The sequence below is a fragment of the Pristis pectinata genome, chromosome 14 (genome assembly GCF_009764475.1).
Source record: "Pristis pectinata isolate sPriPec2 chromosome 14, sPriPec2.1.pri, whole genome shotgun sequence".
Lineage (NCBI taxonomy): Eukaryota > Metazoa > Chordata > Chondrichthyes > Rhinopristiformes > Pristidae > Pristis > Pristis pectinata.
In genome coordinates, this window is record NC_067418.1 from 28369182 (window position 1) to 28383657 (window position 14476).

Genomic DNA, 14476 nt, shown 5'->3' on the forward strand with positions numbered 1-14476 from the left:
CACTGTCTTAGATGCCCAGGCAATGTTTTTTATAGTTATACCTTTAAGAACTTTATAATCATAGAATCAATTTCTGGTGCTTTGTAAAGAATAAGCTTCCATGTAAACACCCACTGCTGGAACTCTGTAAATTGAATACACCATTTAAAAATAAAATACATATTTGAAGTGTTAATGTGATAGGGGAAATGTGTGGAAAATAAATGGTCAGCAAAGTCAATTGACGTGTGCTTTATGCCTCAATCAGAACTCAGTTCTAAAATGGTGCTTTTTTTGACCCAGGTGACTGACTTTGGACTTTCTGTGCAAAAAGGGGGTGTTGGTAGTGACAAAATGTTGCAGGCAACCTGTGGAACACCTATGTATATGGGTAAGAAATCTGCTGTCATTTACATTCCAACTTGCATTTTCTGGATGGAATTTTCCAATTCACTTACTGCAAATGACCACAAAATTTTCAAATATTATTGTTCTATAATTCTACTAAAAATAATTGGGTGTCCTTTTACATAATACCTTTTACATAATACCTTTATCCCTATTATTTCCTGTACATAGAAAAAAAGTTTATTATAATAAATATAAACATTTCATTAAAAAATCTGCATGCTATCTTGTCCTACTACTAATTTTCTTGCTGAAATGAATCTTGTTGTACAGCCAGATTTGATTTTAGTAATCCTTTTGATGTTAATAAGCATTAAAGTTGAATGCACCAGTCATTGAATGATAGCAAATTTTTCCTTTTGTAGCTCTGTTGAATGGGTCATAGCTATTGAATAAAATATGTTGAAACATAAATGTTTTACCACAGGGAGTAGTTGATACAGAGACCGTTGAATCCTTTAAGGGGAAATTAAATAAATATTTGATATGGAGGGAGACTGAAAGCATCGGGGAGAATACAGAGCAGTGGAAATAGTTTTGAAGTGGTCTACCAAAAGCTGATATAAACACAGAGCAAAATACCATCCTGCACTGACAACATTATTGGTTTAAAAAATATCAAAAATATTAATACAAGTTATTAATATTGACACCAGCACCCTGAAATTAGTTTGATGTGTAAATGCTCTCATTCGCACAAACTTGCCTCTAGCACTGTTACAAAAGTACATTCAAAAAAAGATTGTGACATCCTCGGTAGAAGATGGACAGTTCACTTTTAAATGGATTATGGAGAAATCTCGTACAATTCAATCAACTTTCTGAAATTTACATGATGAATGAAATGACATATCCATGATAATGGTTTATTTTCAGGATTACAGATCAATGTTATGGAATGTAGTGCCATATTTGTAAATGTTACATAAATTTGAGTGAGGTTTTTCTGCAAGCAACAAATGACATGTTCTTGTAACCTAATGTTAACTCTTGATGTGCACCTCTGGTGGTTGCCTATAGTAATTCAGCAAGTGAAGAGTAGCTTTCAAATGATAAGTAATAAATGCAAGTGAAGATTCTGTTTTTCAGAATGCAATGCATGATAGCAGAAAATAACTGGTGAATGACAGAAGTAATTTGATTTTATAATGGCCAGTTATTGGTCAGCAAAGAAATGTATAAATTATTCTTAAAGTATATGCTGTAACAAAGCTAAATTTACCAGACCTTGCATTTAGATAGCTATTATAAGATGTTAATTTTTTTTAAAGCAACATTTTTATCATTCTTCTTGGTGCAGTCCATGGTCCTGGGAGGACACCAGATGGTGCTATACTTACTACTTTGCAATGTGAATAAAGGCATTAGTACTTGGCTTAACAACAGTGATGTGCAGTAAAAGAGAGAACTGCCTGGAAATCTAATTACTTGATGCTATATTTCAGTAATCTGTGATTGAAAAGGTCATTTCATGTCACTCTGGAAATTTGATCTGCAGTTCTGGTATGAGTCACCCTTGCACCCCTGACACAATTACCACATCAGGAGCCATTCAGAATGCTACCATTCTCTGTAAACTGGTCTTTCAGAACATTACCAGGGCATTTGGTGTATGTTATCCCAGAGTGACCATTGCTGAGTGCCTCTGAGATAACTTGGTCTTCCTCGGGCAGTGCCAGACTGGGATTTCTATTTGACAAGTTCTTTTACCTACCTCGCATTCTTCTCATTCCACACCATCCCTCCTCCATCCAGGTAATGTTGACCCAGCCCTCACTTTCATATTATCCAAACCACTCCCTTACCCCTTCACTGTCTATCATCACAGGACACTGACGTCTCTCAATTTGACTCCCCCGCCCCCAACCATTCCCATTGATCACTGAAGATCTGTGGTAGCTATCATCTTACTATGCCCCACCCTGACCACCTCCCACATCCCCCCCCCCCCCCCCCCCCCCCATCCCTGAAACCTATATCTCTGGGCCCAGAGCTCCTTTATCCCCCAACCATACCTCACTGGGATTCTTCAGTTAAAAGGGACCTAAGGGGAAACATTTTCAAACAGAGGATGATGGATATATGGGAAGAGCTGCAAGAGTAAGCTGTAGGTTTAAAAGACATTTGGACATGGAGAGAAAAGATTTAGAGGGATATGGGTCAAATGCAGGCAAATGGGACTAGCTTAGATAGACATCTTGATCAGCATGGATGAGTTGAGCTAAAGGGCCTGTTTCTGTGCTGTGAAGTTTACAGTGGGGCGTTAGTGACTGTAATGATCATCAAAGTCCCATTGATGTGCTTTTCTGTACATCCTTATAGCTACATTAGAATTGCTAGGCAGATATGTTTTGACCACATAAAGGATATTTTTCCAGTGGATTATTGTATGATCTATTCACATGCACAGCAGAAAAACAGGACCACACACACTTTTCCTGAATCTCTCTGTTATCATCTCAGGCAACAAATTATTCACTGATATCTACTATAAATCTACAGACTCTCACAGTTACCTTGACTACACTTCCTCCCATACTGTCTTCTGTGAGGACACCGTCTCCTTCTCTCTGTTTCTCTGTCTCTGCTGCATCTGTTCTCAAGGTTGAGGGTTTCCAGTCTAGGACTTGTGAAATGTTCTCCTTCGGGAAACATGGCTTCCCCTTTGCCGTAGTTGATGGAGTCTTCGCATGCACTTCCTCCGTTTCCCGCACTTATGCTCTCTCTTGTCCCCCCACAGTCCCCCCCCCCAGACAGAACAGAGCTAGAATTCCTCTGCTTACCTTTAACCCCATTAGCCTCCCAACAAGCATGCTCTTCTTTGCCACTTCTGCCAGCTCCAAGGGGATCCCACAACCAGCCACATCTTCACATTCCACACCCCCTCCCCCCACACCCCACTCTGCTTTCTGCAGAAACAATTCTCTCCATGACTCTCTGGTGCTTTCCTCTGACAGCTTAGGAGGTGCAACACCTGTCTCCACACCTCCTCCCTCACCACCATCCAGGGACATAAATAGTCCTCCCAGGTGAGGCAGAGATTCACATGACTTCCTCCACCCTGGTCTATTGCATTTGGTGCTCACAATGTGGCCTTCTCTACATTAGCAAGGCCAAGTGTGGACTAGGTGACAGAGCACCTGCACTTTGTCTACAGTGGCCATCTTGAGCTTCCGGTTGCATGTCATTTCAACTCCCCTTCCCACTACCACACCAAGCTGTCTGTCCTCAGCCTTCTCTACTGCCATGGTGAGGCCAAACGCAAACTAGTGGGCTACAGCCTGATGGTATGAACGTTGAAATTTTCGGTTTCGGGTAACCCTCACCCCTTATGTTCCTCTCCCAGTCTCACCAGCTCACCCATATTCTCTCTCCGTTTGTTCATGTTTTTCCATCCCTCCACTGCCACCCCCACCCCATTACCTAGACTCAACAATCTCCCCCACCTGGTTCCTCCTGCTCATCATCCCTCCCTTATCTGGTTCCACCTATCACCTACCAGCTTCCATCTCACTCCTCCCTCTCACTTCTTATATACTGGCTGTTTCCTCCATACTCTTCGTCCTGATTTTCGATCCAAAACATTGACCATCACTTCCACAGGTCCTGCTTGAGCCACTGAGTTCTTCCAGCAGTTTTTTTTTGCTCCAGTTTCCAACATCTGCAGTCTCTTGTATCACCAGCCATTAGAGATTCATGTTTTGAGCTTTTGGAATTCTTTTGACAAAACTCCATATGAAAAAAAATCTAATTAATGTTCATGAGAGTTCAGCATTGGAAATGAGACTGAATAAGAAATTGGCAAAATTTAGAAAATAAAATTTGGAAAAGGTTAATTATGCAATTGGACATACAAGTGACAAAGTGAGTTTAATTCTGACAGTTGTAAGGCTTTACATGTTTGGTACAAAAAATTGTGTGACCTAAGTAGAAAATGATTTAAATAACATTTCTGCATGATTACTTAGGGAGAGACTGGGAGATGTTAGCTGGATTAGTGCGGCCTCCATGGTTGACTTTGCTTGTCCCAATTATCTAAAACAAGAGGCAACTTCTGCCTTAATCAATGCTTCACCTTAGTTTCCTTGTTTCATTTCTTACTCAGTTATGTGTATCCACTTTAACTTAAACTAAGTATTCCAGTATCCCCGTCTAACTAATCATTTTATTGTTTTTATTTTCAGCTCCAGAAGTTCTCAGTGCCCATCAGTACACCCAACAATGTGACACATGGAGCATAGGAGTCATTATGTATACATTGTAAGCAAATTCTGGAGGAAATTAATGTTAATTTTATGTGGGTTGCATATGTGTTTGTGTGTTTTATGTAATATAAATAATATACATGCACAATCCCAATACTACTTGATGAATTGCAAAGATTCAGCAGCAATTTACAATTGCCAGCCTTATTTTCAAAAAGGCAATCACATCGTGGCTGAATAGTCATGAAGTGTGTATATGATAGATCTGTTTGTCTCCCTGTAGAGGAAGTTACTGACTTAACAAATTTGCTCAGTTATTGGTATTGGTTTATTATTGTCACTTGTATCGAGACACAGTGGAAAAACTTGTCTTGCATACTGTTTGTACAGATCAATTCATTACATAGTGCATTGAGGTAGTACAGGGTAAAAACAATAACAGAATACAGAGTAAAGTGTCACAGCTACAGGGACATGCATTGCAGGTAGACAATAAGGTGCAAGGTCATAACAAGGTAGATTGTGAGGTCAAGAGTCCATCTCATCATATGTGGGAACCATTCAATAGTCTTATCACAGTGGGATAGAAGCTGTCCTTGACCCTGGCGGTATGTGCCCTCAGGTTCCTGTAACTTCTGCCTGTTGGGAGAGGAGAGAAGAGAGAATGACCCAGGTGGGTGGGGTTTTTGATTATGCTGGCTGCTTCACCAAGGCAGCGAGAGGTGTAGACAGAGTCCATGGAGGGGAGGATGGTTTCTGTGATGTGTTGGGCTGTGTCCATGACTCTCTGCAGTTTCTTGCGGTCCCAGGCAGAGCAGTTGCCGTACCAAGCCGTGATGCATCCAGATAGGATGCTTTCTATGGTGCATCGATAAAAGATGGTGAGTGTCAAAGGGGACATGCCAAATTTTTTTAGCCTCCTGAGGAAGTAGAGGTGCTGATGAGCTTTCCTGGCCATGGTGTCTACGTGGTTGGACCAGGACAGGCTGCTGATGTTCACTCCAAGGAACTTGAAGCTCTCAACCCTCTCGACTTCTGCACCATTGATGTAGACAGGTGCATGTACACTGCCCCCTTTCCTGAAGTCAATGACCAGCTCTTTTGTTTTGCTGACATTGCGGGAAAGGTTGTCATGACACCATGTCACTAAGCTCTCTATCTCCTTCCTGTACTCTGATCGTTATATGAGATACGGCCTACTACGGTGGTATCATCTGCAAACTTGTAGATGGGGTTATAGCAGAATCTGACCACACAGTCATGAGTATATAGGGAGTAGAGGGCTGAGGATGCAGCCTTGTGGGGCACCAGTGTTGAGAATAATCGTGCTGGAGGTATTGCTGCCTGTCCTCACTGATTGTGGTCTGTTGGTCAGAAAGTCGAGGATCCAGTTGCAGAGGGAGGTGTTGAGTCCCAGGTCTTGGAGTTTGGTGAGGAGTTTGCTTGGAATTATAGTATTGGAGGCGGAGCTGTAGTCAATAAACAATAGTCTAAAGTAGGTGTCTTTACTGTCCAGATGCTCCGGAGATGAGTGTAGGGCCCGAGAGATGGCGTCCACTGTGGACCTGTTTTGGCGGTAGGCAAATTGCAGTGGGTTGAGGTTGTCTGGGAGGCTGGAGTTGATGCATGCCATGACCAGCCTCTCTAAGCACTTCATGATGGTGGATGTCAGAGCCACCGGTTGGTAGTTATTAGGGCATTGTTTTTCTTAGGTACCGGGATGATACTGGTGGTCATAAAACAGGTGGGAACCTCTGATTGAAGCAGGGAGAGGTTAAGTATGTCTGTAAATACCCCCGCCAGCTGATCAGCACAATATCTGAGCACATGGCCAGGGACACCATCCGGGCCAGATGCTTTCCTCGTGTTCACTCTCCAGAAGACAGATCTTATGTCCCTGACGGTGACCATAGGTTCAGTTGCATTGGAAACTGTCAGGGTGGGTGGTGACAAACCAATCCCCTTCTGTTCAAAATGTGCATAGAGTGTGTTAAGCTCATCAGGAAGGGATGCGCTGTTGTTGACTATGTTCCCCGACTTCATTTCGTTATAGCATGTAAGCCCTGCCACAACTGATGTCTGGTCTGGGACTCTATTTTGAGCCGGTATTGCCTCTTGGCATTCCTGATAGCTTTCCGGAGGTCATATCTTGATTTCTTGTAAAGGTCAGGGTCACCTGATTGGAATGCAGCAGTCCTTGACTTCAATAAGGAGTGGATCTCCCGGTTCATCCATGGTTTCCAGTTTGGGAACACATATATTGTCCTCTTTGGTACACAGTCCTCAACACACTTGCTCATAAAGTCCGTGATGATGGTGGCATACTCATCAAGGCTGGCCGCTGAGTCTTTGCACAGGGACCAGTCCACTGACTTAAAGAAGTCGTATAGAAGCTTCTCTATTTCCTTAGACCAGCACCGCACGACTCTCTGTACTGGATCCTCCCATTTCAGTTTCTGTTTGTTTGCAGGGAGGAGGAGCACAGCCTGGTGGTCTGATTTATCAAAGTGAGGGTGACGGGTGGCTCGGAAGGCACCTTTGATGGTTGTATAGCAATGGTCAAGGGTGTTAGGGCCCCTGGTGGGACAGGAGACGTGCTGGTCGTACTTTGGTAACGCACTCTTGAGGTTGGCCTGGTTGAAGTCACCTGCAATAATGAAGAGGGCCTCAGGGTATCCTGTCTCAAGGCTGTTGACCACAGAGTATAGTTCATTGAGTGCAGGCTTCGTGTCCGTCTGGGGTGGGATGTAGACTGCCATCAGCATAGCTGAAGTGAACTCCTGTGGCAGGTAGTATGGTTGACACTTCATCGTTAGGTATTCCAGGCTGGTTGAGCAGGAACTCGCTAGGACCGTCACGTCCCAGCACCATGAGTAGTTGATTAAGAATCACACCCCTCCACCTCTAACTTTGCCCGAGGACGCTGTACGGTTCATTCGGTGGATTGAGAAGCCCTCAGGTTGTATGGCACAGTCAGGTGAAGCAGGTGTTAGCCGTGTACTGTTATTTTACCTGTACTATGTCAATGCACTCTGTACTAACTCAATGTAACTGCACTGTGTAATGAATTGACCTGTACGATCGGTTTGTAAGACAAGCTTTTCACTGTACCTCGGCACAAGTGACAATAATAAACCAATACCATGTTTTGGTGAGATATAGCACACAGCAGTCCCTCAGTTCTCTTTGATAGGTCAGCCTTGCCCTTTATTGTTATTAACAACGTAGAGTTAAACTGAGTGTTTTTAAAATTATAATCGAAAGGCTCAACTGTCAGAGCCAAAAACCATTGAATATTTGTCATTGTTCCTTTTTTAAAAGCCCTTATTTTATCTTGGCACATTTTCTCTGCCTCTTTTATTTAGATCCATGGCTGTGCTGCCGCCGTTCAGTGTTTAAATGATCCATTTCTGTTGTTTCTTACAATGATTTTCCTTTTTCTTTCTTCCTTGGAATTGTATGTTTTATATTCCAGCCATATTATATGAATTTATTAAAAAGACCCCTTATCCCACTTTTCTCCTTTATTCTTTTCCTGCATTCATCAGATGTAAATTATATATCCTAATTTCTATATGACAAATGTATTTGTTATCCCAATCTTCCCAATACTCCATAACTTCATCTTTTGTACTACTCATTACTCCTGTCACATTACTGTTCTTTGCTCACTTGGATCTGTCAGTAATGGAGAGAGAAGAAACAGTGGGTATGGAGTGGGTCTGTGGGTCCCCCATCTGGAAGGAATATATTGTCATATTCAGAGATTTCTGTTAATATTGAATTACATGTTAGTCCCTGGACATTTGCTTCAGTTTCCCAGTCTCCCTGAGGTTGGTGTACACTGACTTTTTAATTGAAGAACTTTTATTTGAATGTTGAATTGAAACTTACTGAAAATATAACCTAGAAATTGTGCATCTTTTTGTGCTACGTGAATGGAGCATAAAATCAATACTGAAATGTAATTCTGCATAATATGGCCTTGTATCAAACACTTCCGTGTATGTGACAGGTCTGTGCACTGACCTTGATCATCATCCAACATATCTGATGCTGCTGTTGCATTGGAACTTGAACACAACATATGCTTTGACCATAAAAGCAAACTCCAACTGAAGCAGGCTGCGAGTATACTCCTTAAAGGAACAAACCAACTGCACTTTTGGGAAATCTGCCCCAGGAGATGACAAATTTGGCTGTTTGGCTCCCAAAGAACAGATTTCACTGTATTTTACAGGAGAAGCCTGTCAGTTATTATTGGGAGATGAACGAGCCTGATGACTCTGACCCCTTCTCAGATGTACACCATCACTGCCATAATGTCTAACTGAGTATTGGACAGGGGCTTTGCTGTTTCAGCATCATTTGTAGAAGTCTTTAGATTGTAACCCATTACATGCAGCAAGAAATTCCATAGAAATTCATTAAGATCTCTGGTCCTGGAGGGATATTGCACAGATAAATTTGTACTTGCATGGACAGGTAATGTCCATAAATGCACTGAAGACTTGGGGATCAATTGGCTTATGCACACAGTGTGTACTCAATAAACGCTCCTCCATGATCCTGGATAAGGCAGGAAATCAAAAAAAAAACTGCAGTTGCTAGAAAATTGAAACATGAATAGAAAATAATGAGTACTCAAAAGTCAAGCAGTTTATGTGGAAAGAGAAACAGAGACTTTGGCCTGAAACATTAACTCTGTTTCTCTTTCTACAGATGCTGTCTGACCTACTGGATAAACTTGGCAAAGGTTCTGCATGCCTTGGAATCTTAGCATGTGTTTCCATCTTTGTACAATTTCCAGGTTATTGTCTGAAATAAATTATTTTCAAAACCACACAAACTAAAGAATATAAAATCCATTTAATTTAGAAATTTGAATTGTTTTGATTTGTTTAACATATTTTGTACAGTAGAATATTCAGTTACAAAGGGGGGGGGGGGGGAAGTTCTTCCAGGAAGACTTTTGACTGATTCCAAGCCTGTTTTTGTCTTCTATTACTTGATATCTTTTCCACGCTGTTTTTTCAAGATTCATTGTTTTTATAACTGTTTGGTACAATCTCATTGAGTCTTTTTTTTAAACCATTTTCCTCATTTTTGATTTATTATTCCCACACTTTAGATCTGATATATGCCCTTCTTATTTTGAGACAGTCAGCAATATACAGTGCCCAAAGTATGATGTCTAACATGTGATAGAAAAATGCTACAAGAATTCTGATGAAAAATGAACTGTTACACAACATAAAGCACATGCATATGCGAAATGTATAGTATTATATACCTCTAGTTCACTTTATTCTCAATATGGGGAACAAACAGATGAATTAAACACTCTTGATGCAAATGCAACAAGACGTACAGGTTTATCCACAGTGTTTCCTTCAAAAATATCCCTCTCTCCACAACAAAATCGCTAACTTCCCTCCACTCCTACTTTGCTGACATCATGGCTCTAATGAAAACTTACTTGGTATAGAATCATGAAGTTCTACACCTTTTACTGTATGGCACAATGTAAAGAATTGTCTGTCTCAAGTGCCTATATCAAATAACATTCCCAGTTTATGATGATGTAATTTTGCTAGGTGAATACTGGTTATTTTTCTCCTTGTCATATTATACTGATTTTAATTTTACTAGCTATGGCTATAAAGTTGGTGGTGATTATATTTACCATGTGACATTCTTCAAAGATGAGCATGGAGTGTTGCAAATTATTTCATCTGTGGAGCACATTGGTTGTATCTCAGTCCAAAATATAAAATCATAGAATATTATGGGAATAAAAGAAAACATTGTGAAAGCACATGTAACATATAATGCAGAACAGTCAACAGCATTTTGCTATTTACAGTCCAAAATTAAAATGAAACTGGTATTATTTATAAATGATTTTGATTTCACAAAATTTGGTGACAGAAAGATTTGAAATTTGGTTTGTTCAATTATCTTGATGGTTGTAAAACAGTCATAGTCTATGAAAAGCATAATATTACTCAACTGGACTGTACAATTTTTTTCAATTCAAAATTAATCCCTTATTACCTATTGTATCTCATTCTCTCTGTGTCAGCAAAACAACTAAGAAAGGTTTATGGGTATGAACAAAAGCTAAATTTCTTGTGTTATGAAGCCATATGAATGCAGATCATTGAGTCATTTGGATCAGCTACTAAAAGAAAATATCATCTGATTCTTTCCATGCAGGCTTTCCGGATTCCCTCCATTTGTGGCAAGCTCAGAAGAGAAGCTTGCTGAATTGATAAACAGAGGGGAGCTTCGCTTGGACAGTTCAGTTTTACAGGAAATTAGTGATGGTGGTAAATAAAAGATTATTTTTAACTATTTTGACTTGCCTTTGGACAAGGTCAATTGTTTAAGCATGAACATGCTCTTGTGGAGATTGAAATGAAGCATGGGGGAAAAATTGCGGGAATATAATGTTCATTTTGTCACCTCTTTATTCCAGATGCATGATAGCTGAGGTTGTTGCACTCCATATTAAAATTCGTCATGCAAATTTTTTGGAGTTTTTTTTTAATGATTTTATCCTGCACTTTGGAAAATAACCAATTGTTCTGAGATTGTCCATTTTTTTAATAGTTACAAGGGTTTGTTAGAAAGATTCATTTAAAAAAAACACAGGCCATTGTAAGTAACACTGAAACAATCACAGAGGATGTTCATATTTGAATTGTGTTGATAACTTTCAGGGCAAATTACTGGCCTACTTAACAAATTTGCAATGTTAGTAATGATGAAGCAAATCACATTGGATCCAGCCTGCTACCTGCAGTCCTAGCTGCCACCCACCACACCTCCCTACCTCTATTTAAACCTTCTTGATTTAGAGGGGTGAACAAGGAATGAGATGGAGTGAATTCTGAGCTGAGCGACCTCTTGTTGCAGATCCTGAGGCTCCAGGCCATCAAAGCTGATAATTTTTTTTAAACTGTTTATTTTAATGTTTCTGATAGTCACTGATGGTCATAAACATTCAAAAATTATTCAAATTGATTTAAGTAGTGTGATTAAAAATGTTAAAATACATTCAGTTAAAACTGCAACAAATAATTAAAAACTACTTGAAATAAAGTAAAATATCTTTCTCCACAATGTCAGTGACCCCAATTCCACTGTAATCCCAGTAATGAAGCTCAATGACCAGTATCTGTCTTTCAGCCCATTCTGAATTTGCGACAGGTCTGTGTATGCTGCAGATGCTGGAAATCTGAAATAAAAACAGTAAATGCTGGAAACACTCAGCAGGTCAAGCAGAATCTGTGGAAGTTCTGTCAAAGGGTCTTGGAATCTAAAACATTAGCTTTGTTTCTCTTTCCACAGATGCTGCCTGACCTGCTGAGTGTTTCCAGTATTTTCTGTTTTCATTCTATGCACATTTGGGATTATATCTGCTTGTGGGAGTTTAAACACCATCAGTTCCCTTTGGAACTGCTGGCCATAGCCCGTGTGATATGGCTCATTGTAAATTGAGGGTGTGCAGATATTTTATGTTAGTTTAAAGAAGTTCGGTTTTAGTGCCAGTTGCCTATTCGGGAAAGAATGAATGTTATATACATCAAATGCTTTACTCCACTGGTCAATTAAACCTTTTTATGTTTTCTAAAAGTTATAGGGATAAATTGTGTTCGGCTTCTCTGTTTCTTGTAAATGATGCTACTGAAACATAAAATGTATGAAGTATTCCTTGTTCGACTTGCAGCAAAGGATGTGCTCTCACGTCTTCTAAAAGTGGATCCTGCTCACAGAATCACAGCCAATGAGCTTCTTGATAATCCATGGGTCACGGTAAAGCACAAGCTATTTTAGTTTGAGCATCTGTATATAATATTACATATGAAATATGTACTGTGGGACCCCTCACTACAAAACCAAAGAACATTTCCATATTCATTTATACATTTCAGCTGATGTTGCATGCAGGCTTTTCTAAGGCACGGGATTCCATAATCTGGCCACCAATTTTGTAATTGAAAATTAATTTTGGATGTTCATCTGAATACTTCAATTATTTTAATTGCTCTTTATTTTAATAGTATTTTCCATCATTAACATTAACAACCAATACTTTTATTCTTGAAACTGCATCTGCTGTCATTCTGCTCATTATTTAATTTTCATCCTTTTCCAGTAATCTTAATTATTCAGCATTTATTATACACAATGTATAATTAAGCATAATTTGAACATTTTGAACTTTTTGTGCTTTTGGGGCTTCAAGGTATTGTGCACAATCTTTTCCTCCAGGCCTCTTTGAATTTTGTGTATTTGGCTCATAATGTGAAATCAGAACTTGTCAAATACGCATTTGTTGGATTTATGAACCAAGGTTTGGATCCGATAGAAAGTCGAGTTTATTTTCGTATGCACAAGTACGTGTACATACAGGTGCAATGAAAAACTTTGCAGCAGCATCACAGGCACATAGCATCATAAAAGCAGCATTCACAAGAGAAAACATAAATTATACACAATTTTTACAAGAAATCACAATTAGAACAAAAAAGCAAAGTCCAGTTTATTGCAAAGTGGTCATAATGTTGCTAAACTGTAGTGATTGGGCTTTTGCTGGTTGGCTCAAGAACCGAATGGTTGAAGGGAAATAGCTGTACTTGAACCTGGTGATGTGGGACTTCAGGTTTCTGTACCTCCTGCCGGATGGTAGCTGCGAAAAGATGGCATGGCCTAGATGGTGGGTATTTTTTATGATAGATGTTGCCTTCTTGAGGCAGCGCCCTCCTGTAGATGCTACTAATGGTAGGGAGGGATGTGCCCATGATGTATTGGGCAGAGTCCACTAATCTGCAGCTTATTACGTTCTTGTGGGTTTGAATTGCCGTACCAGACCATGATGCAACCAGTCAGGATACTTTCAACAGTACATCTGTAGAAGTTTGTTAGAGTGTTCGATGACAAGCTAAACCTCCTTAACCTCCTAAGAAAGAAAAGATACTTGTGCACTTTCCTTACGATTGCATCTATGTGCTAGGCCCAGGACAGGTCATCCGATATGTTAACACCCAGGAATTTAAATGCTTTATAATGTATGTATTTATTCCATCCTCGAAATTAAACTTTTTTTTAAAGTGTATATTGCTGATTGGCTATGGTAATGAATGATAAAGGTGGTAGTTGTGAGTTTAGAATTTAACATAGCAAGACATAATTCTAAATTAGATAAATCTAATTACGAGCTGGCTATAGTATGTAGTTGGCTCCTAATTCCCTTAGGCCAGCCTTTGATGGTCAGTGAATACTGCCTATTGTTCAAATCAGAGGATAAAAAGTAAACTATATTCCAGGCTTTATGTTGGATAGTATTGCTGTGTATAATGAGAACATACATTTTTTTAGAAAAGGCTGGTCCCAACAGAACAATTGAACTGATAAGCATTTCAAAGATGTGTGAAATCAGTTTGAAGTGGGTATTTCAAATGCTTGGAGGTCTGTTTTGCAGCTGCCCTGGGGTGTTTGGGCATCCAACATCAAATCCAGAAATTGATTCCCTCCCATTCAGTTCTTTTTACTGCAAGAATCTACTTTTTTTCCCATTAGTTCTGAGATGTAATACTTTAATATTATAAAAATTGTCACACTTATTTTGCATGTCACTCAAGTCTTTCTTAACTCAAGAGTAAAATTCTACTTTGTCTGTTATATTGAACACTTATTAGTCTACCAGTGCTTTCTTCAAGATGTCATTAAGGAAATGCAAAAATATGTAGAGTGAAAGTTTGTAATCCAATAAACTGTAATTCATGCGATCCATCCTTGGGTTTACATTTAATAAGGATGTAGCTTATTCATCAGTGAGAGAACTATTGAAGTCTTGGGAGAAAAAACTCTCACTT

The 14476-nt window shown here is 39.6% G+C and overlaps 1 protein-coding gene across 1 annotated transcript in view; it reads left to right on the forward strand.

The window, feature by feature from the left end:
• stk33 (serine/threonine kinase 33) overlaps window positions 1–14476 on the forward strand; it is a 216199-nt gene that overhangs the window by 56317 nt on the left and 145406 nt on the right. The window contains exons 8-11 of the mRNA XM_052029681.1: window positions 283–370; window positions 4572–4647; window positions 10812–10924; window positions 12328–12413. Of these exons, the coding sequence (XP_051885641.1) occupies window positions 283–370; window positions 4572–4647; window positions 10812–10924; window positions 12328–12413 (363 nt within the window). The remainder of the gene's footprint in view (window positions 1–282; window positions 371–4571; window positions 4648–10811; window positions 10925–12327; window positions 12414–14476) is intronic.